Source organism: Bos javanicus, chromosome 11 (assembly GCF_032452875.1).
Source record: "Bos javanicus breed banteng chromosome 11, ARS-OSU_banteng_1.0, whole genome shotgun sequence".
Taxonomy (NCBI): Eukaryota; Metazoa; Chordata; class Mammalia; order Artiodactyla; family Bovidae; genus Bos; species Bos javanicus.
In genome coordinates this window covers 103,493,259-103,516,729 of record NC_083878.1, presented here as the reverse complement: position 1 = coordinate 103,516,729, position 23,471 = coordinate 103,493,259, and the positions used below count along the sequence as shown (strand labels likewise).

The 23,471-nt window shown below is 60.3% G+C and overlaps 1 protein-coding gene across 8 annotated transcripts in view; it reads left to right on the top strand.

Annotated features, from left to right (window-relative positions):
- CCDC187 (coiled-coil domain containing 187) overlaps positions 1 to 23,471 on the top strand; it is a 48,332-nt gene that overhangs the window by 7,203 nt on the left and 17,658 nt on the right. For 5 of the 8 annotated variants that reach the window (XM_061434049.1, XM_061434053.1, XM_061434047.1 and 2 more), the window contains exons 5-13: positions 4,581 to 5,743; positions 5,944 to 6,038; positions 9,584 to 10,146; positions 10,467 to 10,554; positions 14,847 to 14,959; positions 19,661 to 19,713; positions 20,050 to 20,163; positions 20,374 to 20,495; positions 20,583 to 20,674. In XM_061434049.1, coding sequence (XP_061290033.1) covers positions 4,581 to 5,743; positions 5,944 to 6,038; positions 9,584 to 10,146; positions 10,467 to 10,554; positions 14,847 to 14,959; positions 19,661 to 19,713; positions 20,050 to 20,163; positions 20,374 to 20,495; positions 20,583 to 20,674 — 2,403 coding nt within the window. The remainder of the gene's footprint in view (positions 1 to 4,580; positions 5,744 to 5,943; positions 6,039 to 9,583; positions 10,147 to 10,466; positions 10,555 to 14,846; positions 14,960 to 19,660; positions 19,714 to 20,049; positions 20,164 to 20,373; positions 20,496 to 20,582; positions 20,675 to 23,471) is intronic. The other 3 variants (XM_061434048.1, XM_061434052.1, XM_061434051.1) reach the window with 3 other exon arrangements.

Genomic DNA, 23,471 nt, shown 5'->3' with positions numbered 1-23,471 from the left:
CTTGGCTCTGGCCCTGTGCTCCCTGCCTGAGAGAGCCCAGCTGTGCACACTTGGACCCGCGCCTGGAAACCTGCAGGCCCACCCTCAGGGCCTGGGCTCTGGGACCACCGCACCACAGACTTTGGGGACACCAGTTGAGAGCCCCCCCAGGTGGGGAGAGCCCTGGGGGGCTGAGGTCTGCTCTGTGGGGACCCCGATCTTGCTCAGAGTCAGCAACACTGGTGTTGGCACTGTTTTTCAGCATCTCTGTGCCTCAGTTTCCCCCGGGCACGATATCACAGTCCTGGAGGGGAGTGCCAGTGTAAGGTCTGCCCATGTCTTCAGATACCTGCCTCTTCTGCCCTTGGGCAGACCCACAGTTCCAGCGGGCTGAGTGACTGTCCTCTGTGCCTCAATGGAAGTGGGCCCAGAGCAATGTGGGGGCACGTTGGCGAAACCTCCACTGGATAGAGTGAGGGGTGCCAGGAGACAGGCCACCGAGCAAGCACAAAAATAACAATTTTCCGCATCATGTTCCCCCTGCTCCTGGACTGTGGGGTTTGTTTTATTTTAATGGCTCCTTTGAAAAATGACCTGCCTTCTGCCTGACACTGGGTCAGAAGGGCGTGCCACGGGCTGCATTCATCACCGTGACCGCCGCGCCGCCCTGCCGGAGCTGACCATTAGTCTCTGTCAGCGACGAAGTCACAGCTGGGCTAAGAAGAGATGAGTCTGGGTTCAGAGGTCAGAGCCACAGGACTTGGGAATTGGATGAATTAGAAATTTGCTGTAGTTAACAAAAAATTAAATCACAATAGTTATAAAATATTCATCCATCCGGGCTGAGGGAAAATGAAGCCCGATATTTAATTTCAGATTATAGCACCTCACTTTGCATTTTTTATCATAGATTAGGTTGGCCCTGGAACTTTGACAGGACACTTGGGGACTTCATCCATTTCCACAGATTAAAAATCCTCTCGTAAAAAAATTAATTGCCATTAAACGGCTCTGCGGAAGGAAAAACGTGCCCACCAGGGCCCATTTATTGACCTGGACCCCTCTGGCCGGCTAATGGGGAAGCCAGTGATGTCGGGGCCTGCGGGTGGGGGTGCTCAGAGGGGCCTGCGGCCCCCTCCTCACCCAGCGTGGTCCCTGCTCAGGGCCCCACCCAGTGAGTGTGGCCTTTTTTGTGCAGAGCAACAGCTTTGGGATTCAGGATGCAGGATCCTCGCTGGGGAGCCCACCCCCCAGGTCCCCCTCATAGGTCAAACGCGGCAGGCAGGTGGGCAGTCCCGGGCTCAGCCCTGGTCAGCAGAAGCCTGACCTTTCTGGGAAACTTCTGCAGTGGGGGTGACTGCTTCTCTTTTTCATCCTTGTGGAGAGATGCGTACAGATGGGGAAATTGAGGCACAGGGAAGTGGTCACTTGCTCAAGGCCTGTCTGTGGCTGGAGAATGGAGGAGCGGGGATTTAAATCCATGTCTTATGGCTCAGCTGGTAAAGAATCTGCCTGCAATGCAGGAGACCTGGGTTCGATCCCTGGATCGGGAAGATCCCCTGGAGAAGAGATAGGCTACCCACTCCAGTATTCTGGCCTGGAGAATTCCATGGACTGTCTAGTCCATGGGGTCACAAAGAGTCGGACACGACTGAGCGACTCTCACTTTTTCACTGGTTGGACAGGGGCTTCCCAGGTGGTGATGTTGGTAAAGAACCCACCTGCCAATGCAGGTGGGCCCGATCCCTGGTCGGGAAGATCCCCTGGAGAAGGGAATGACTTCTCACTCCAGTATTCTGGCCTGGAGAATCCCAAGGACAGAGGAGCCTGGCGGGTTATAGTCCATGGGGTCGCTGAGAGTCAGACAGGGCTGAGAGACTAACACTTTCCCTTTCCTGGCACTCAGGACACCAGCGCTCTCCTCCTCCGCTACCCCAGGAGCCTGGGGCGGAGGGCGTGGTCGCAGAGGGGGGCGTGTCTTGGAGGACTCTTCCAAGGGCGTGGCTTTGCAGAGGGCGTGGTCACGGCCTCGCTCCTTCCTGGGGCTTGGCCTCTAGGAGGCGTGGCCTCTGGGGGCGTGGTCTGCGTCGCCCTTCCCTTTCAAGGAGCTCAGTGCTCAGGCCTGTGTCCCAAGTCTGAGTCTGGGCTGGGGAGGGCGCCGAGTCTAGGGAGCAGGGTGTGCTAGGTGGGTGATCTCTGCGGTGAGGCGCCCTCTTCGAGCAGAAATGCCCCCAGGACAAGTCTTGGTCTGGGTAGTTTTGTTTTCCTGGGGCGCTGCCTGGGCTGGCTCCCTGCCGTGTGTGTGTGTGTGTGTGTGTGTGTGTGTGTGTGTGTGAGCGTGTGCGTGAGTGCTCAAGGTCAGCCACTGCTTCTGCCTCTGCCTCTGCCAGGGCCCTTATGGTTGGGTTTGTGATGATGGTGGGGCTGCTAATGGCATTTGGTGAGGGTGATTTGGGATTACGAAGTAAAACCTTGATAAATGATGTTTATGACGTGATGGCATTTATTAAAGAAAGTGTTTATGTTTGGGATGTGGCAGCTGTCTGTTTCCACACACTGTCCGGGCCCCTCATCCTGCCGCCCTGGGTGGCTTTGCTGCCACCAAGATCTTAGCTTTCTCTGCCCAACAAAGCCTGGGCTGGGGAGGGCGAATAAAAAAGCCAAATAGAAACAGATGGAGCCAGTTTGTTTGGAGGAAATGGAAGGGTGGCTTTAATCCTCCGTGGGAGGAGGCGGGGAACACAGTAGGTCTGCGCCTCGAGAACTGTGCCCCACTTCCATGAGGAATCTGGGGATCGCATAGAGGAGGGCTCACAGTCAGGGGTCGGTGCTACGGAACAGAGACGTGAGGATCCTGTATTCTTCTTCCTGTTCCTCTTGCACTGTTTCAAGACCCGTCACAGGCTGGTGTCAGTAGCCCAGTGGCTGGGCCCTTTGTCCTTCGTGTGTCGTACTGTGACCTCCTTCCTGTAATGCAAAAAGAGACCTCCGAGAGGTGGTCTGCAAAAGAGTGCTGTAAAGGGGAGCACCAGGAACAGGAGGTGATCAGCACAGCGTTAAAGGATAGTAGGGCTTCCCTGGTGGCTCAGACAGGAAAGAATCTGCCTTCTGCGCAAGGGACCTGGGTTCCATCCCTGGGTCAGGAAGATCCCCTGGAGAAGGGAATGGCAACTCCCTCCAGTATTTTTGCCTGGGGAATCCTGTGGACAGAGGAGCCCCGTGGGCTACAGTCCATGGGGTCACAGAGTCAGACACGACTGAGCGACTCACACTGTAGGATAGTAGGTTCAGAACGAGCTCCTGCGGAGTCAGAGGGCAGAAAAGCAACCTCGGTTACAGACTACAGGCTAGGGACAGCTGAGAACGCGGAGTGATCACGCCTGCTCACTGTTCTCTTCATCTTCTTTGTTCTCAGGAAAGGAAAGAGAAGTTCAGCCTTCTATTTCCCCTTTTCTCGGCAACAGCTTCCTTGATTCCCACCCTGATCCCCGCTCTCACCAGATTAAAAACAAATTAGTTTCCTCTGGTTCAGGGCAAGTGATTACCGACAGTGCCGCCCCCGCCCTGCGAGCTCTGGGTGTGCGAGCGATTGTCTTTGCTTCTGACCAGCCTTTACAGAGCGCGTGCGGTGCTCGAGGGCCTGCGTTCTGTGTTTTACAGAGAAATCCATAGGGAGTACGTTTTATTACCCCTGAGGGCCAGAGAAATCAGGTCACACGTCCAGGTCATCCTGAGACTCAACTTTGCCCAGGATGCTGGCTAATGGCTGGGGTGTGGCCCCGCGCCAGAGTGGCCTGGACCCAGGTGTTTTCACCCTGTCCCCTCCAGGAGCGTGTGACCTGGTCTCCTGGCTCTGTGAGGAGCTGCCAGCCTTCCCCTCTGGGTCGGCACGCGGAGGGCCCCGGGCACTTGGCTGTATATGTGTTTTCTCTTTAAGATTCTGAGTTGGTGGGTGTTCATGCCTGGAGGAAAGGACAAGCCCTGGTGAGGGTGTGCTGGGGCCCCCGCCCGCCCTCCCCAGGCTCCAGAGCAAGATCCCCTCGAGAGACCAGGCCCCCGTCGCAGAATTAGGTACCTCGTGCCTCCGCCTGGACTCTGCTCCGCTCCGTGTGGCATCTTGGGGGTGGGCGCCGGGGTAGAGACGCCCAGGCGGCAATGGCATTGGGGTGCAGGTGTGGCACCCATTCCCCCGGAGACCTGTCAGACTCCCACCAAACCCACCAGCATACAGGGGCTTCCGGGACTCGCTGCATTTAAAACAAAACAAAAAGAGGGTTTCTGTCCCTGAGAAGCAAATTTCTGCTCCTGGAAGGCAGGGCATGACCACCAGGCTGTCCTGACTTAGAGAATGCAGGCCTACAGCCACAGTGGCTCCCAGCAGACGTCTGTCACCCGCACCCCCCGACACACATACTCAGTTTTCGACATGTTCAGAGAGGGTGGCTCTGTGCCAGACGCCTGGGCACAGCTGTGAGTCACCCAGACGTGGCATCTGCCCCCAGAGGGCTCCTGCGAGTGGATGTTGAGAGCAGAGCCAAGATGGGGGGTCTCTAGGGGGGCTCTGCGCCTCCTGGCAACCCCGCGACTGCCTGTCTTTGCAGATCACGGGAAGAAGGTTGGAGCCACTGAGAGTTCCCCTGTCCACCCCCAGACGCCAAGTCCAGCCTCTGTCCACAGTGACCTGCAGATGCCCTCGGACAACGTGCCCACCCTGGCTTCCCGCGATCCACCCGTGAACGTCCAGGCTGCTATGGCCGTCCTTCGAGACCTCCGCCAGCAAATCCAGGCCGGGCTGGAGCTGGCCCGGACTCGCCACACGAGCCGAGGACTGGAGCTGCATGGCCTGGCAGGGAGGAGGCGGCCAGGCCCCTGGAAACCCCCAGACGTCAGGGGTGCCTTCTGGAAGAGCCCTGGGGCCCCGACGGACAGGCTGCCCACCTCTGAGAGGGCTGGGAGCCTCCCTGCTGCACAGCGCTGGAGCCCTGTGGCCGGGTGGGAGTCCTATCCACACAGGACCTGGGTGGCCCCAGGACGGGACACCTCCTTCCAGAGATGCGTGAGCCCCACCGAAGGGCCGAACTCCTTCCCGCAGCGGCCCTGGAGCGCCTCGGCCAGGCAGGCCTCCTGCCCACCAAAGACCTGGGCTTTCCAAGGACGAGACCCCTCCTTGCAGAGGCCTGGGAGCCCCCCCGAAAGGTGGGTCCCCTTCCTGCAGCGGTCCTGGAGCGCCTCGGCCGGGCAGGCCTGGGGTCCACAGAGGGCCTGGACTGCTTGTGAAGACCCGGCAGACCCCGCCCCGAGGCCATGGAGCCCTCTGGAAAGGCCGAGCCAACCCACCTGGCGGCCCTGGAGCACCTCCTTCACACAGGGGCCCAGCCCCCTGTATCAGGGCAGGGGTCCCCTGCAGACCCCCTCAGGGGCCAAGCTCGCCTGGCCAAGGCCCAGCCAGGGTGCCCTTCGGAACGCGCCTGAGAAGGAGAATGAGGTGCGGCCACCTCGGCCTTGCCCCAAGCCCCGGGGGGCCCTGGGCCCCCTCCACGGCTCCGAGTCCCTGCGTGAGTTCATGCGCCAGAAGACTGCAGCCTGGCGGCGGCAGGCCCTGGAAGAAAAGGCCTTGGCCATGCGCTCGCTGGAGCTCAGAAACCAGAGGCTGCAGGGCGCCCACAGGAAGCAGAGGGAGGCCGTGCTGGGCAGAGCCGTCCCCGTGGTCTCCCAGACGACCCCCGGCATCGTGACCTTCGTCCCGCACGCGGCACAGTCCAGGGTATGTGGCAGCTCAGACACCCGGCTCCCCTGGCCACCGTGGGGCTTTGCGGGGACCCCATTGCCTCTGTCTCTGCCCGCCCTCCCCCTAGAAGGGACCAGCCTGTGATTCCCGCGGAGGCTGGGGCCAGCTCCGAGGCTGAGACAGGGTCTGGGGTCTTGTGGCTGGGCTGGGGCTGACAGCATCCTTCTCTGCTTTAGGATCTGGAAGCCGCCGCCGGGCCGGGGGCGCCGGTGCTGCAGTGGAGCAAGGTGACTTCCGGTATGGTACTGGGGGACCAGGAGGCCCCGGGCAGGTGGGTGTGAGGGGCCGGGGCTGGGCTTCCTGGGGGGCTCTCCTGGGCAGGGGTTGGCTTGCTCTGTCCAGAGCTGCACAGAGCCTGTGATCAGGGCTGCGTTGGTTTCCACTGAGGTGAGATTGCTGTTATGTAAAGTTAACGTTTATAAGCTGAGCTATTCAGGGGCCCTTAGCACATTCACAATATTGTGAAACCAACCACCACCTCTGTCTAGTCCCAAAACATTTCATCACCCAAAAGGAAACCCAGTTCCCATTCTCAGGCACCCCCCCACTCCTCCCCTGAGCCCCGAGGCCCCTCCATTCCTCCCCTGAGCCCCAATCTGCTGTTCATCCTTATGGATTCACCTGTTCTTTCTTTTTTTCCCCCATGTACTGTACAGGAGGTCCTTGTTGGTTATCCATTTTAAATACAGCAGCATGTACATGTCCATCCCGAGCTCCCTAACTATCCCTTCCCCTCATCTTTCCTCCGGGCAACTGTAAGTTCATTTTCTGAGTCTGTGCGTCTCTTTCTGTTTTGTAAGTAAGTTCCTTTGTGTCATTTCTTTTTAGATTCCTCATATGAGGGATGTCACACGATATTTCTCCTTCTCTGTCTGACTGACTTCACTCAGTGTGACAATCTCTACGTCTATCCCTGTTGCTGCAGGCGGCATTATCTTATTGTTTCATGGCCGAGTAACATTCCATCGCATATACCTACCACATCTTCTTTATCCATTCCTCTGTCGATGGACATCTAGGTTGCTTCCGTGTCTTAGCTGCAATGAACACTGGGTTGCATGTATCCTTTTGGATCACGTTTTTTTTTTCCAGATAAATGTCCAGGACTAGGGTTGCCCAGGACTACGCTATGCCCAGGACATAGGGTCATATGGTAGCTCTGTTTTTAGGTTTTTGAGGAACCTCCATACTGGACTCTGTAGTGGTTGTACCGATTTACATTCCCACCAACAGTGGAGGAGGGTTCCCTTCTCTCCACACCCTCTCCAGCATTTGTTGTCGGTGGATTTTTTTATGATGGCCATTCTGGCTGGCTGGATTCACCTCTTCTGGTGTCTCACATCAGTTGAGACAGCACAGGGCCTCTGTGCCTGACTCCCTCCTCTGAGCGTGTTTTCCAGGTTCATCCGTGTTGCAGCCTGCGTCAGGACTTCCTTCCTTTTTATGGCTGAGTAATATTCCACTGGGGCATCCCCCACATTTTGCACACCCGTAGTCAGCTCATGGACTTGTGGGCTGTTTCCCCCTTTCGGCAGCTCTGATTGAAACATCTAAGCACCTGTTTTCAGCTCTCTTGTGCATGCACCCAGGAGGAGAGTTGTCCGGTCACGTGGTACCTCTGTGTCTCACTCACGGAGGCACTGCTGGGCTGTATTGGCTGTGACCACACCATTGTGCATCCCCCCGAGCAGTGCAGGAGAAACCGTGTCTCCCGTCCCCGCCACATCTTCCTATGCTGCCCCCTCGCTGACACTTTCTCTTGGCTTTCGCTGCAATGTGCTTTCCTTTCTTGGTGGCAGCTGTGCAGGCGGCGCCTCCCCCGGCAGCATTGAAGTGCAGGGTGGGAGCCCTCCCGCCGCCCTTCTGGGGGACTGAGCGTCCAGGCTCCCCGGAGGCTGCCCTTCCCAGTGCTCGTCCCCACGGTGAAGGGCTGTGGGCAGTGCCCTGGGGGCTTCCGGCCAGGGCCAGCCACTTACTGGCCACCTGCCTGGTGACAAGGGTAGGGCAATGTGACGAGGAGCTCACAGCCGGGTTCCGGGAGTGTCATCCACTTGTGGCCGGGGGGGAGGAGCGGACCCAGAGGGGCTGAGGACAGGGGTCCCCACAAGGCACTGCCCCACCAGGAGCTGCCTGCCCTGGGCTCACTCTGAACCTGCGTCCTGGGTGTGCCTTTGGCAGCCAGCATTCTGGGAGGGGGCTTTGGGCTGAACCCCTTGGAGCTCAGCACCCACCCCTCTTTGCAGCCGCTCACCTCAGTGGATTGGACACCCTCCCCTGACCCCTGGCTCCTGGAAGTTTCTCTCTCTGGCTCCTTTTTGCTTCATTTGTTTTAAAAGTGCACGTCCCTGAGCCACATCCCCAGATTCAGGGTCCACAGGGCAGCCCGGGGTCTGCATCTCTTTTTAACTTCTCAGGGTTGGTGTCTGGTCACACCCAGACGAGGACACAGGTGCAAAGTGAACATGGCACACTGAGCGTGCGTGTCGCCTGCTGCCCCTCGGGCAGCCCCCACCGGACAGGCTGCAGGGGTCCTCGCTGCGCGGCTCCTTCAGCTGGACACGACGCTGAGGGATGTCCATCTCCATGGGCGGGGCGGCTCTAGGTCCTTCATCTTGCTTTGCTGTGTCCTTTTTTTTCATTTACAAACATTTCACTTAAAATACACATAACATCCCCTTCATGGACTACAGCCTTGTCACGGTGAAGAGGCTTGCAAAACTCAGTGAAGCTATGAGCCATGCTGTGCAGAGCCACCTGGATGGACAGGTCATACTGAAGAGTTCTGACAAAACGTGGTTCACTGGAGAAGGGAATGGCAAGCCAGTCCAGTGTTCTTGCCTCGAGAACACCATGGACAGAATGAAAAGGCAAAAAGATAGGACACCAGAAGACGAGCTCCCTTGGGTCAGAAGGTATCCAATGTGCTACTGGGAAAAGGCAGAGGGCAATTACTAACAGCTCCAGGAAGAATGAAGTGGCTGGGCCAAAGCAGAAACAACGCTCTGCTGTGGATGTGTCTGGTTGGTGAAGGTAAAAAGTCAGATGCTGTAAAGAACCATATTGCATAGGAATCTGGAATGTTAGGTCCACAGATCAAGGTAAATTGGACGTGGTCAAGCAGGAGATGGCAAGAGCGAATATCAAAATCCTAGGCATTAGTGAACTAAAATGGACAGGAATGGGAGAATTTAATTCAGATGACCATTACATCTACCACGGTGGGCAAGAATCTCCTAGGAGAAATGGAGTAGCCCTCATAGTCAATTAGAGTCTGAAATGCAGCACTTGGAGGCAACCTCAGCAACAACAGAAAGATCTTGGTTCGTTTCCAAGGCAAACCATTCGATGTCACAGTCATCCAAGTCTATGCCCCAACCGCTGATGTCGAAGAAGCTGAAGTTGACTGGTTCTATGAAGACCTACAAGACCTTCTAGAACTAACACTAGAAAACGATGTCCTTTTCATCAGAGATTGGAATGCAAAAGTAGGAAGTCGAGAAGGCTGTGTTTTCATTCTGTTGATTGGGTCTTTTGACACATACATGTTTTTAATTCTGAAGTAGCCCGAGTTGCCTATCTGTTGTCTTGTTACCAGTGCTTCTGGGGTCATATCCAAGAAATCACTGCCAGCCGGGCTCCTTCCTTCTAATAGGTGTGCGCGGTCCGTCGTGATCACCACGGTCACAAACGGATGAAGTGAATAGACACTGAGCCCGCCCGGAAGCTGCTTCTACATGCATCCCTGCACACGCGTGTCTCCCACGCACATGGAAATGATCCCCCCCAGGCTGACCCCTGTCCCTTCTCTCCCTGCAGCTTCTGCCTGTGTTTGAACAGAGCCTTGAACCCCACCAAGACTCTGGAGGTGGGAGGCCCCCAGGATGGCTGGGAGGGCGCACCCTTGCTGATGCCAGCCAGCTCCTCCCTGGGGCCCCTGAAGTTCCAGGACCTGAGTACGCACTGCCGGAGCCCGGGTCTCTGCATTTACCTGGACCCTGAGGAGTCGGAGCGCCTGGGCATGCCGGGCCCCCTGCACTTCCGGTACAAGCAGGCCCGGCTGCAGGCCCTGGAGACCATGGCCAACATCCTGAAGCAGCGGATCGATGTCCTGACGGACAAGCTGCGCCGCTCCGAGGCAATGGACGCACTGGTGGGGCCTGGCCCAGGGCTGCTGCCCTCCAGCTCCAGCACGCCGGCCTGCCCCGGGGCCCTGGTGCCCAATGTGGGCCAAGGGGTGCCTGGGGACTGGGCAGGGCTGCAGGCCAGGCCGCTTCTCTGCACCCCTGGCTTCCTGGACACGGAAACGGTGCACTGGAGCCCTGGCTGGGAGCGGCTGCAGAGTGCGAGCCCCAGGGCCCGCCACGCCAGCGAGCCCATAGGTAGGGCTACCCCCAGGCCCTGCCGGGAGCCAGGGGACCCCCACTTTCTCCTTGCCCCGGGTCTCTTCCCCTCCCCAGCAATTGTCCCTCTGTGCCTGCTGTTGCCCCCTTGCCTCTGGAGGGGGAGGGGTGGGCCCCAGTCCTGAGGTTGATGTCCTGCCCCCTCCCCGCCCTGGCTCTGCAGAGGGGCGAGAATGCAGGACCCCTGTGCCTCCTGCCGTGGGGATGTGGGGGGACCATCTCACTCCCTGCAAAACGGCAGCCCCTCCCCACCCTGCCGGCCTGTAGGAAGTGAAGTCCCGGTGCTTCTCTCTCGAAAGGTTTCACGGACAATGGACGCTCCGAGCTGGACGGGAGGCTGGCAAGAAACGTGGCTTCTTTCCAGGCCCTCAGCCCCTTCGCAGGGAGGTAAGGCTGGGCGCTGCCCTCAAACGCCCTTGTGCCCCTGGGGTGGGCGCAGCCGGGCCGGCAGGGTGACACAGCTCCAGGCCTGTCCCGGGGGAGACGCGGGCCTCGGACGCCTCTGGCTGGGCTGTGTGCAGTGGGCCACATGGGCCCCCAGTCGCCCAGGCGTTCCCGGGTGGTTGGCAGGCTGGTCGTGTCTGGGGCGTGTGGAGGCAGGGGGCCCTCCATCTAGGTCTCTTGCCAGTGTCAGATCCTCAGGATCACCTGCCTACAAGCCCTTGAACAGGCCTGTCTCCAGCCCTGACCTCTGGGGCCACTTCACGCGGGTCCCTTTTCATCAGTGGTTACGGACGGATGACCGGCCGGGGGCAGGGGCACCGGGGGCCCTCAGCAGCCCCGCTGTCCACCCGGCCAGCCCAGCCCGGGCCCATGAGGCCGCCTGAGCAGTCACCGTCCTGGGGACGCTCTGCTGGGCCCAGCCTCACAACCAGGCCCCCCAGCCGTGTGGCTGTGGCCACCCCTGGCCTCTCTGTCCCCCAGCTCATCGCTCCCCCCAGCAGCCAGTGTCGCTGCCCAGTGCCTTCAGCCCTGGGGCCCTTGTCGGCCCCTGGACTTCACTGAGCAGCTGTGCCCCATCTCCTCCTGGAAGGACTGCCCGCTCCCACCCCAAGAACCATTCCTTCAGCCCCACTGCCTGGCAGTTCCCGCAGGCGTGGGTCCCTGATCAGCCCTCCTCCCCGGCCAGCAGTGCCCTCCTGACCCCCAGCCCCACTGGCCGCCTTCCCAGTGCTGCCCCAGAAGGGTCTCAGACACCCTGGCCCCGCCCCTCTGTCCTGGGGCAGCCATCCCCCTCCCGCCCCACCGGGCAGCCCCTCGCAGGATGCCCCCTCACCTCGTGCGGCCACAGGTCCTCTGTGACTTCAGGCTACATGGCTCAGAGCCAAGGGGGAGAGGGGGTTCCAGAGGGGGTCAGGCCAGTGGCGGGGGGGTTCCCAGAGGGCTGGCCAGAGACACGGGGAGGGATCCTCACCACCCGCTTCGCCAGGCATGTCCTGGGCTCGGTGCCTGGTTTGGGGCTTCAGGGGGCCGCCTGGGAGTGCAGTGCTCGTGAACAGAGAGGACAGTGGAGGGTGGAGACTGTGGCCATGGTCAGAGAGCCAGGAATCCAAGTGGGGCGGGGGAGGCCCTCGCACGGGGCGGGGGGTGGTCAGCGCAGATCCCAGGCCTGTGCTGAAAGCACACGCCACCCCCAGCCTGCGTCCTCCCTAGGAGGTGGGGGCTGCCCGTAGCACCCGATTCCCCCAGCGCTGCCTCTCCCCTCCCCTCCCCGGCCCAGCCTCAGTCAGGTTGTGACTTTGTGCGTGTGCTCAGTCGTGTCCGACCCTTTGCGACCCCGTGGGCTGTAGCCCGCCGGGCTCCTCTGTCCGTGGGATTCTCCAGGCAAGAGCACTGGAGTTGGGCTGCCGTGCCCTCCTCCAGAGGGTCTTCCCGACCCAGGATCAAACCCAGGTCTCCTATGTCTCCTGCGTTGGCAGGCGGGTTCCTTGCCACTAGCGCCCCCTGGGAAGCTGGAATGGAATTGTGGCCACCAGTAGGGGTCAGCATTGGGCCAGACTTGGCCCCCTTCAGCCCCTGCCCTTCCCTCCTGCTCCTGTCTAGACCTTGAGAAGGGGAGGCGGGATGGGAGGCTCCAAGGTGGACAGCCTACATCTGTACGTCCCCGCTGCTAGATGGCCAGCAAGGTCCTGTGGGCTCATCAAAGGTCTCAGAGCCGGGGAGCCTGGGCACGTGGCACCCCCAAGTCATAGAGCCTTCCCACCAGGCGCACGGTGCCCCCTCCCCACCACCTCCTGCAGCCTGCCCAGGCAGGGAGAGACCACAGAGGTGGAAGTCGTTCAGAGCCATGCCCTGGACGGCCCAGCGCCCTTGGAGCCCAGGATCGGGGCCTCCTCAAAGGCCCCTGGCCCGGCCCCGCCTTCTAAACTAGCCACTCACCGCTCCCCGGGGGCTGCTTTGCAGCCGTGCCTCTGCACACCTCCGTCGGTGCCCTGTGAGTCCTAGGCTGTAGGGCACAGCTCTGCTCCCCAGGGCCTGGCCCATCCTGCCGCCTCTCAGGCCTGTTCCTGAGTCGGGGTGGATCTCCTCCACCAAGTCCTTTCCTTGCTGGGACCGCAGTGCTCAGTGGCTGGGTGGGGACAGAGCTTGCTACCAGCATCAGGTGGTGGGGACACTAGGACTTCCCGTCCTGCCCCTCAACCCCCGACGGAGCGGGGGCCCCTGATGCCCACCGGTCCACCCCCAGCCCGTCTGGAAGGAAGGATGGGAGAGAGTGTGGCCCAGCTGTGTGCCCGCCGTCACCCCGCAGGCCTCCCTGAACCTCAGGCACTTCTTTCAGCACCCTGAGGGGTGTGTGGTCATCCCTATTTTACAGATGGGGAAGCTGAGGCTGGCGGAGGAGCAGTGACCTGCTTAGGGGGAGGACAAACCGAGGTTCAGACCCAGGGCTTGGACTCCAGAGCCCGTGGTTTTTCTGCTACACCTCCTCCCTGGCCAGTGGTTCTCAAATTGTTCCTCAGGAGCTCGTTAGAAAATGCAGCATCTTCCCTCCCATCCTGGCCCTCCTGAGTCTGATATGCTGGGGGTGGGCCCCATGATCAGGTGATTCTGGTGAGAACCACTGCCCTAGAAAAAAAGCTAGACCTGTGGTCAGCAAGCCACAGCCCCCAGGACCCACCAACAGTCTTTGTAAATAAAGTTTTATTGACGCGCAGCCACACTCATCATATTTACACAGCGAGCGTGGCTACTTTCCTGCCACAAAGGCAGAGCTGAGTGGTTTCCGTGGAGACAGAGACCCGGGGGCCCACAGAGCCTGAACACCGATGGTCTGTCTCTCCGCGGGAAATTCTGCAACACGTGATGTAGATAATGGAGGGCGACTGGCTTGGGGACTGATAGGACACGGCTCCGTCCTGCCCTTTGCTGATCCCAGGTGGGGGTTACTGCACCCCCCAGGTACTGGGTTGGGAAGGAGGGAGCAAGAGAGTCTGGAAAAGACCCTGCAGCCACCTTGCCCCCCATGCCTCCATGCCCACACATTCCTGGAGCAGCCCCTGTCGCCACTCCCTCTAGGAATCCTCCTCCCCTGACCGTCGGAGCCCGCGGTCAGTACTCCCGCCCCAGCACCGCTGGGGCTGTCCCGGGATCAGCCCCTGGGCCAGCCCCTCGCCTTCGCAGCGTCTCTCGTCTCAGTCCCAGGCCTGCCGCCTCTCGTGGAACAGTCTTCTTATGCCACCTCCCCTGCGGGGTCAGGGGCTAAGCATGGCAGATGCTCCGCAAACACCTGTGACTGTGGGCCCGGCGGGGCTGGAGGAGGCCGCGTCTCCATGGCCCACAGGCGTGGCCGTGTCTTTAGTCACTCGAGCGGGTCGTGGGTTGGGTTGCAGGAGAGAGAGGCACATACACTGATGAGACGTGAAGTGAGGCGGGCTGTCAGCACCACATGTCCGAGCCCAGCACACGCGTCTGAGCCGCAGGCCCCTAACCCGGGGAAGCTGCCGCCCACCTGTGCTCAGCGGCTCACCCGCCCCACCTGGGCTGCTACCCTCTCAGGAGGGGCCCAGGCCACGCCTTCCTCCTCTTCCCGTGGGCAGACGTGCCAGGCAGCTCGCCCTGATGGAGGGCAGGTCTCTGACTCCAACCAGACCAGTTTGACTCCAGCCTTCTTGGTCGCCCGGCCGGCTGAGGTCCCTCTCCGACCAGGGCTGCAGTGCAGGGCGCAAGAAGACAGTGGTGGAGTTAGAGCTCAGCTGTGGGCCCTGCTCCCCGTGGGCCTGGCGGACAGTGCCCCCTAGCTGATGGCCAGTGGGGCGAAGATGAAGGACATGCCCGTCATGAAGCAGATGAAGGACTGTGCCTGTCACCCCAGAGCAGGCACTTTGAGCGAGCAGACCGAAGACAGGCGAGGGCTTTTGGGCAAAGGATATTCAGACACGGGCCCCAGCCCTGGACAGTAACCGTGGATGCCAGGCGCTCCTGCCAGGAGCTGATCCCCCCGCAGGAGCGAGCACTGAGCCCCAAGTCACTGCTCACAGATCAGGCCCTGCTGAGCCAGGGGATCCTGCGGGGGCAGCCACCCCCTGGGCCTCCGGTCCCAGCCCCAGCCCCTCTTTGGGCCTTAGGTCTCCCTGGACGCTGGGCCTGCAGGAGCCCAGCCTCCTGGCCCTCCCCCAGCCCCCAGCTGTCTCCTGCCTCGAGGGTGTTCACTGTTCACACGGGTGTTTGTGTATCTCCAGCTCACTCGGGGTGCCGGCCACGCCGGACCCCCGCGGCGGCTCCCTGCGGCTGGAAGAGACGCACTCGGCCAGAGGGGCAGGCTTGGTTGCGCCCTGGACCCTCCGGAGCTGTGGTAAGGGCGAGCCTGTGGATAGGCCCTGGGCTGGCTGGTCAGGTGGCCAGGGAGGTCCTCTGGGGACCCCCTCCACTGCCTGATGCTCGGCGAGGCTCTGGGTGTAGAGGTCCTTCCTTACGTGGAGCATATCCACGCGTCGGTATTAAAGCTTTCTGGAGGCTTTCGGGGCCGGCCGCTTGCTCTGTGCTCCTGCCACGCCTCTGTCCTGACTTGACCCTTGCCCTCATGAGGGTTGAAGGCTTGCTTCATCCACAGCTCTGCTCCTGGGGCCCAGCCTTCTGCCTTCTCTTCTGCCGCCAGAGGGTTTTTGTTTCTGGTTACAGCTGAGACTTGCCCAGAACCCTGGAGCTGTGGGGGTGGGGCGCCCGCCAGGTACCCTCCTGGGTTCAGGCCTTCGTCCTGGCAGCGTGCAGAGTAGGGCATGAGCCGGCCTGTGGGATGCTCTGCCCAGTGGGGCTCAGAGAGGGGGACAGATGGAGGGCTCTGGCCTGGCGCTGGGGACCAAGCGCTGTTTGGAGAGGTCTGGGATGTGCATCCGTTTTATCCTTTTTCAGTTGGTTTTCTCCAAAATAAGAATAAGACGTGCTCACATCTGTAGGAGAACTGGGCTCCTGCAGGTGCATTCAGAGTGAACCCTGACCCCTGCCCTGCTCAGGAGCAGCCCCAAATAAAACCTCCTTATGGGCCCAGCAGAGTTGCCCGTCTCACAAGGAGGGTGGTGAGGCCTGTGGGGTCCGGTGGCCTGTGAAAGGCCTGGGGGGCAGTTAGCAGTCCCCCAGACCTCCCAGTGCCCGGGGGAGAGGCGGGCAGGAGGAATTTCAGCCTTGCGCTTTGGTGTCCCACCGTCCTGGGCTCAGAGCTGCCACTAGGCAATGGGGGTGTGGAGGACCCCTCATGAATGAGCAGCTTCCCCAAGGCGTTACCCGCAGCGGTGCCTCCAAGAGACACCTGCCCCTCCCTGGAAGACAGAGGGCCCCTGAGGCCAGGCTGGGCAAGAGGCGGGGAACAAAGCCCTCTGCGGACCAGGGGTGGGCACGTGTGAGCACGTAGATACATGTGTGTGTGTTGGGGGTCCCAGGCCCTCTGAGAAGGAGGGCTCTGTGTCACTCCATCCGGCAGTCAACCTCCCCGCACCGGCCCAAGGTCTGGGAGACCCTCCCAGCCTGGGGAGGGGGCTGCCCAGGAGCTCGCTAGTCTCTTGGCTCACCCTCCCTCTGCTCACTCAGCACCAGCTCGCTGAGGACCTGCCAAGCCTGGCATGGACCGGGCACCAGGCCCTGCCCTCAAGCAGCCTGCCTTTTAGGAGGTGGTGGGCAATCAAAAGATGCCCCAATGACCACTGCAGCTGTCAGATCCTGGGCAACCAATGCCCAGGGGGAGAGTCTGCCCAGAAGTGGGTGGACGCTTCCAGCACCAGTTTCCAGGAAGTGTGGCCCAGTGAGGGGCATGAGCTGTCTGGGTGCCCAGGACAGGCTGGGACCAGGACTTGGGCTCAGATGCCAGCTCTCTGTCCACCCCTCTCCGTCGTCTTGGCCGAACAGGAACTGGGAGCTAGGGCGCCTCTGACTCCGGCAGCCCTGGCCCCTTGGGACCATCAGCTGTGCCTGGTCTGTCAAACGGGGTCACACTGGGACTCAGGGCCCGAGACAGAAAGCAGTGGGCCGGGCAACAGCAGTGCCCTTGGCCTCCACTCCTGCTGGTCTGCAACGCCAGCCCACTCTGTCCTCTTGGGCTGCACAGCCCATGTGTGCCCTGTACTTGTGTCTGCCCATGCAGGGTGGGCCATGCCCGGGGTGGTGGCAGGGAGGTGGTACAGTGTCTCTGGGGAGAGGCAGACCCACCCAGATCCCATGGGGAGGGCAGACAAGGGCATCCTCCTCTCAGCATCCCAAAGGGAAGGGCCGTCCGCTGCTGGTGGACAGGACGCCACGTCTGGACCGTGGAGCACGTGTCAACGGTGGGAACGGTGCGAGCTTTCCCATGAGTCACCACTCGAGTGGGTAGCCTGGGTGGGGTGCCAGGGGAGGGCAAAGGAAAACAGATCAGCAGCTCCTTTGTGCCGAGCTACCTCTTCCCCAGGGGTGCCTCTCAGCGGGCAAGGGGCTGGGCCACAGACCTCCCGAGGAAGGAGGGGCCTGGTGCAAGGGTGCCTGGCTGCAGCCCGCCAGGGGGCCCCCGCTCCCCCGCTGTGCCCCCCAAGTAGCAGAGCCGAGGCAGGTGCTCCTCCCCAGCCCGCCCCCTACCACAAAGACAGCCTCCTGGAGCCTCTGAGGTCTGTGTGGGCAGAGCTGTGGGCCAGGCCCCCATCCCCCACTTGGCTGAACCCCAGCAGGCCAGGTGCCAGGCCAAGTGCCGGGTCTTCCAGAAAAACCCGCTCCTCTCCCAGCTCTGCCTGCAGGCCGCCTTGCTGGGAGGCCAAGAGCCAAGCAGGATCTCGGCAGCCCACCACCAAGCAGCGAGCACAACCCAGAGTACAGGCGCTGTGCACTCCCACCAGACGCCTCCTCCAGGAAGTCTCCCGGATGACACGGGCTGGGTCGGGTGCTCTGCTCGCCCGTCTTAGCGTGCTTGGTGGGAGTGAAACTCACGTGTGTGCCTCTGTCTCTGTGGGCCACGAGAACCTGAGGGTCCGGCTCTCCTTGCAGCCCCGGCTCCTGCCTGGCCAGGTGCTTGGGGAATATTTGCTGAATGCGTGAATGACTTCCTAAAGGCCCCGAGGCCCCCTGGGCCTGTCTGTGTCACACATGGCAGCTCACTGGTGTCACACTGCCTCCAGGCAGGTCCCAAGCTCATGCCCCTGTTCACGGAAGAGGAAGCCAGTGCCCAGAGGGGCATAACCCCCACCGCCTGACAGTGAATGGCAGAGCGGGGACTGGGGCCCAGCCTTTCCCACTGGCAGCAGCGCCAGCCCAACAGAACTTTCTGCAGTGACAGAGATGTTCTAAGTTCTGGGCCGTATGATCTGGCGCCCAGCAGCCATGTGTGGCTGTGGGGGCCTCTGGGACACGGCCAGAGCTACTGAAGAGTGAAGTTTTACATGTTTGTTTTCTCTAAGTTTAAACGTGAGCAGCAAGGGAGGCTTGCCAGCGGACAGCAAGGTTCCGGCCCCCAGGCACGGCAGCCTCTCGCCCAGGCAGGGCCCCGTCGGCTTTGTTTTGGTTTGAGGCTGCGGGCCCCCAGCCGCAGTGCGATAGGGAGAGCTCACCTGGTCCTCATCGTCCCCGTCGCCGTTGGCAACAGTAACAGTTGCCACGTATGTGTTTAATCGTCCCGTTGGAGCCACAAGGCTGCCAGGCGCTCTGGGGTGGCAGGTCGTGCTGGATTCTTGGGGCCACTCCCCAATGGTCATCAGGAGTTGGGAAGTGAGGCCAGTACCGTCCTCTGCTCAGCAGGGCCAGCTGCTCGGCGGCCCGGGCCGCATCCGTCTCGGGGAACACTTGCTTTCTCCCGGATCGCAGCTCAGAGCTCGGGGACCCACAGCCCGGGGTCTCCCTGGTGACCTGTCGGGGTGCTGGCCTGGCCAGGAATAATCAGGAAAGGTCTGCACCTCTGGGAGCAGCAGCTCTGGGGGCCTTGGCTCTCTGAAGCTTCCAGGCCCCTGGCAGAGGGTCTGCAGGAACTCAGTGGAGGACGGGGCACCTTCTTTCCAGGCCACAACAAAAGCAAAGGAGTGGCCCTTCTCCAGGGACTGCCAGGCAGCTGGGAGCGTGGGGGACATGCCAGGCAGCCCCCAAGTGCCGCGCGTGTCAGCTGGCCGGAGCCCCCGCCCCTCCCCTGGGCTCCGTGCTGCAGAGAGTCCTCAGCGGCCGTGGAAGCGCCCGGGAGCCGGCTGGCTGCTGTTTACAGCTCTTTGGCCGCTCTAATGTGGGATGCTGAGCTGCTCTGTTCTGGGAAGCAGGGCGCCATCCTCCTCTCTGCACAGTCACTAGGGATGAAGCAGGAGCTCGTCCAAGAGCCACCAGGAGGGCTTGCCGTCCACAGACACGAGGCCTCTCCCCGGTGGGGAGCCCCCATCCTCCGTGCTGCCGGCTCTCACAGGGGTCCTGCCAAGAAGATGGAGGGCAGGGCCAGAGGAAGCGACGCTCGCTGCCCCCGCCTCTGACTACAGTCACCCCCCGCCACCCCAGGCAACCTCCGAAGGGCCAGGCTGGGTCCCTGGGGCCCCCACCGGGAACCAGAAGCCCTCGGCCACCTGGGGAGCCTGAGGTTTCCGAGCCTGCACTCTGGACAGTCTCAGGGAGGCCGCAGGGCTGTGCCCTGTGGCCTAGGTCACCGCACACCCATGGGGCTGCGACCCTTATTAGGGCAGCCACTAGGTATCAGAGCATCTTACCACGGGGTGTCCCCGCAGAGGCGTTCATGGACTAGCGCTTTTTCCAGGGCACCCAGCAAGTGAGTGATGAGCCAAGGCCTGTCTGGCAGCAAAGCCTGTGTTCTTGGCCCCGGCCATGTGTCTGCAGCCTGGGGTCCCTGCTCCCAGGGGAGGGTGGCCGAGGTCAGGCAGGAAGAGCCCCCCAACCCCCGCGGGAGTGGGCAGGGTACGGTAAGGCAGCAACCTGTCTCCTTGCCCCACAGGCTGGGGGCCCTGCCCACCCTCCCTGGACGCGCAGGGAAGGGGTCCTCTCCCAGCGCGTGTCCTGCAGGCCCAGGCCAGGCCAGGCCAGGCCGCCCAGCCACCACTTCTTGTGGTTTCTGCAGGTCCGCTATCCGACATCCAGCAGAAGTCGCTGAGCTTCCTGGAGTCCCTGAAGGTGTGTAATCTTTAGGCCGCTTCTGTTTGGGGGTCCCCCGGGAGCAGCTTTCACCCCCTGAGGCTGAGTGGCAGGGGCCCCAGAGTTGAGAGGGAGGGAGGGGAGCCTGGAGCAGGAAGGAAGGCCAAGGCCCCGGCTGGGCCGAGGCGGGGAGGCTGCGGGCTGGGGAGCAGGGTGGTGGGTGGCACAGAGTGGTCCTCCCGGGGGGACGCTCTGTAAGGGTCCAGTCCTTGGAGGTGACACTGCCTGCCCTCTGAGGCGGGGGCCTTGCCAGGGAGCGGGGGCAGCAGGCGGGGGCCCCGGGGAGTCCTGAGGCTGCTCCTCTCCTCCCTGCAGCCGGACTGGCAGGAGCAGGGGCAGGCGCTGGCCCTCCTTAGGCGACAGGCGGAGCTGGAGGTCTGGGAGACGCAGAAGGCCCTGGGGGAGCTGCTGTCCAGACCCAGGCTGGAGGTCAGCAGGCCAGCCTGCCCCCTGCGGCCCGGCCCAGCCTAGGAAAGGCTGGTGGGAAGCGTGGGTCGGGTCAGCTTGGGGAAGGGGGCTGTGGGTCCCGCCCGGCCGAGGGCCTCCGAGTGCAGCTGCCCTCAGGGTAGGCCCTTTGCTCTTCCTGGGACCCCGCCTGGTCCACCCTCCACAACACCCGCCTCCTTCCTGTCCTCACAGCAGCTGAGGGAGGAGCACTCGACCCAGGCCAGGCCAGGGGTGGCCTTGGAGCTGGAGCGACCACAGGTGCGTGTGGATCTGGAGGCGAGGACATCTCAGAGTGCCGCGGCAGCCAGACCCAGGTGTGGCCTCCTCCCAGTGTACGATGGGGCCGGGTGGGGGTCTTGGGCCACGTGGCTCACAGTCTGCAGTGCTCTCTCACCTGGCAGCTCACAGCCACTCCCAGGCCAAGATGCGGCCACGCCCTCCCTGGGTCCCCAGGACGGAAAGAAGAGTTCGGCGGATGCGTCAGCTCACGCGGGTGAGTGGTCTCAGAACCGACCCTCCAGCCACCCGGACAGCACAGCTAGTGCCCCGCGTGGGCCCCGAGGGGGCGGCTGGGTCAGGTGCCCAACAGAGGGGCCAGGGAGGGGGTGACCCGCCCATGGCCTCATGGGGCCGGTGGAACTGGGGTTTGAAAGTATTCCAGTGGTCATGCATGGATGTGAGAGCTGGACTCTAAAGACAGCTGAGCGCCGAAGAATGGATGCTTTTGAACAGTGGCGTTGGAGAAGACTCTTGAGAGTCCCTTGGACTGCAAGGAGGTCCAACCAGTCCATCCTAAAGGAAATCAGTCCTGAATATTCACTGGAAAGACTGATGCTGAAGCTCCAATCCTTTGGCCATCTGATGCGAAGAACTGACTCATTGGAAAAGACCCTGATGCTGGGAAAGATTGAAGGCAGGAGGAAAAGGGGATGACAGAGGATGAGATGGTTGGATGCCATCACCAACTCGATGGACATGAGTTTGAGTAAACTCCGAGAGTTGGTGATGGACAGGGAGGCCTGGTGTGCTGCAGTCCATGGGGTCGCAAAAGGTCGGACATGACTGAGGACTCAGCTGAACTGACTGATGCCACAACACACCATCAGGTATCACTGCCTCCTGCTCGTTAGGGCAAGCAGGGAGCCAGGGAGCCAGTTAGCAGATACACCACCCCCACCCACCCAAACCGGGGGGCAGTGAGCCCAGACTACAACAAGAAAGCTTTCGCTTAGATGCCGAGTGAAACAACCCAATAGCGTGGGGCGTGGCCAAGTAAGGAGGTGTGGTGGGCGGGTCGTCCAGCCCTGTCTGTCCTGCTCTGGTCACCTTCAGGGTGACTGTCACCCTCCCGCTGAAATCCTGAATACAGCCCATCTCTGTCCCTTGGGGAACAGGAAAGCCCACACCCTTCCCAGGTCTGCCAGTATGCCCACCTCTGTCCCTCTGAGTGGTCACTCCTTGAGGCCTCTCAGGTGCTGGCCCTGTGCATATCCAGTTGGATACTGGATCCTGTGTTGGCAAACAGAGTTCCCTGTGTACAGGCTGCAGGGACAGCCCAGCACAACCTCTGGGAGTTTGAGCCGTGGCTGAGCTGGTGGCGGCAGACTAACCACGCTCCCTGGTGGCATATGATGGACTTGTTTGCTCCTATGATGGACTTGCGGTTTAATTTCCTCATGGTCAGTTCAGTTCAGTCACTCAGTCGTGTCTGACCCTTTGCAACCCCATGGACTGCAGCATGCCAGACCTCCCTGTCCATCACCAACTCCTGGAGTTTACTCAAACTCACGTCCATCAAGTCAGTGATGCCATCCAACCATCTCATCCTCTATCATCCCCTTCTCCTCCTGCCCCCAATCCCTCCCAGCATCAGAGTCTTTTCCAATGAGTCAACTCTTCACATGAGGTGGCCAAAGTACTGGAGTTTCAACTTTAGCATCATTCCTTCCAAAGAACACCCAGGACTGATCTCCTTCAGAATGGACTGGTTGGATCTCCTTGCAGTCCAAGGGACTCTCAAGAGTCTTCTCCACTACAGTTCAAAATAATCAATTCTTCAGTGCTCAGCTTTCTTTATAGTCCAACTCTCACATCCATACATGACCGCTGGAAAAACCATAGCTTTGACTAGACGGACCTGAGCCCAAATATGTAGAGATGTGGATCTATCTTGGTGGATGTTCTGTGAGCTCTTGAAAAGAAGCCCTGGTGTTGAGAACATCATCATTTGGGATTACCCTGGCCCTTGGTGGACCCACCCCTTTAAAACTCCGCCCTCGTGGGACAGCCCTCTGTCCCCAGCGACCCGCGCTGCTCCGCGGCCTGCTGTGTCTGATCCAGCCACTCCTGCGTCCCCACAGCTAGCATCAGACAGTCCAGCCGGTCTGTCCTCTCCATCCTCCCACTTGTAACGAATGTGTGTTTTCCTATTTCAAGTGTGTTTCTTGGAGGCAGCCCGTAGGTGGATCTTGCTCTTTTGTCTTATTATACAATCCAGCAATCTCTGCCTTTCACCTGGAGTGCTTAGCTATTTCCATTGAACAGAATTATCATTACTGTTAGAGTTTTTAAAGATTTTTTTTAATGTGGGCCATTTTTTAAAGTCTTTATTGAATTTGTTGCAATATTGTTTTTCCTTTGTTTCTGGAGTTTTGGTCACAAAGGCCTGTGGGAGGGATTGAAACCGCATCCCCTGCATTGGAAGGAAAAGTGTTTTTTTTGTTGTTTTGTTCCTTTCTCTTTTTTGTTTAGATTTTTTTTTTTTTTGGAAGGCAAAATCTTAACCACTGGATGGCCAGGGAAGTCTCAATGTTGTTAGGTTTTGAGTCTATCATCCTGCTATTTTCTTTTGTCTCAACTGGCCTTTTCTCCTTTCTTTTTCTGCGTTCTTTTGGGTCAAACAAGTATTTTTCTATCATTCGATTTTCTCTCTGTTGTTGGCTTCTGAGCTGTAATTGGCTTCAGTGGTTGATCTGGGATTTACAACAGCGCCTCTGGTGTATCTGCACGTGACATTCCACCAGCTCACCCAGAACAGGAGGACCTTACAGCCCTCCATTGCTTCTCTTCTGGACTTTAGGCCACGGTAGTCATGCATTTTACTTTATAACTCCACAATACATTGTTATGTTTGTAAACACTCAAGAAACTTTTAAATTTTATGTATCTATGTATCTACACAGACATACACACGTATGTATACCCGTATGTGTATATATGTGTGTATGTATACATCAGTTCAGTTCAGTCGCTCAGTCGTGTCCAACTCTTTGCGACCCCATGGACTGCAG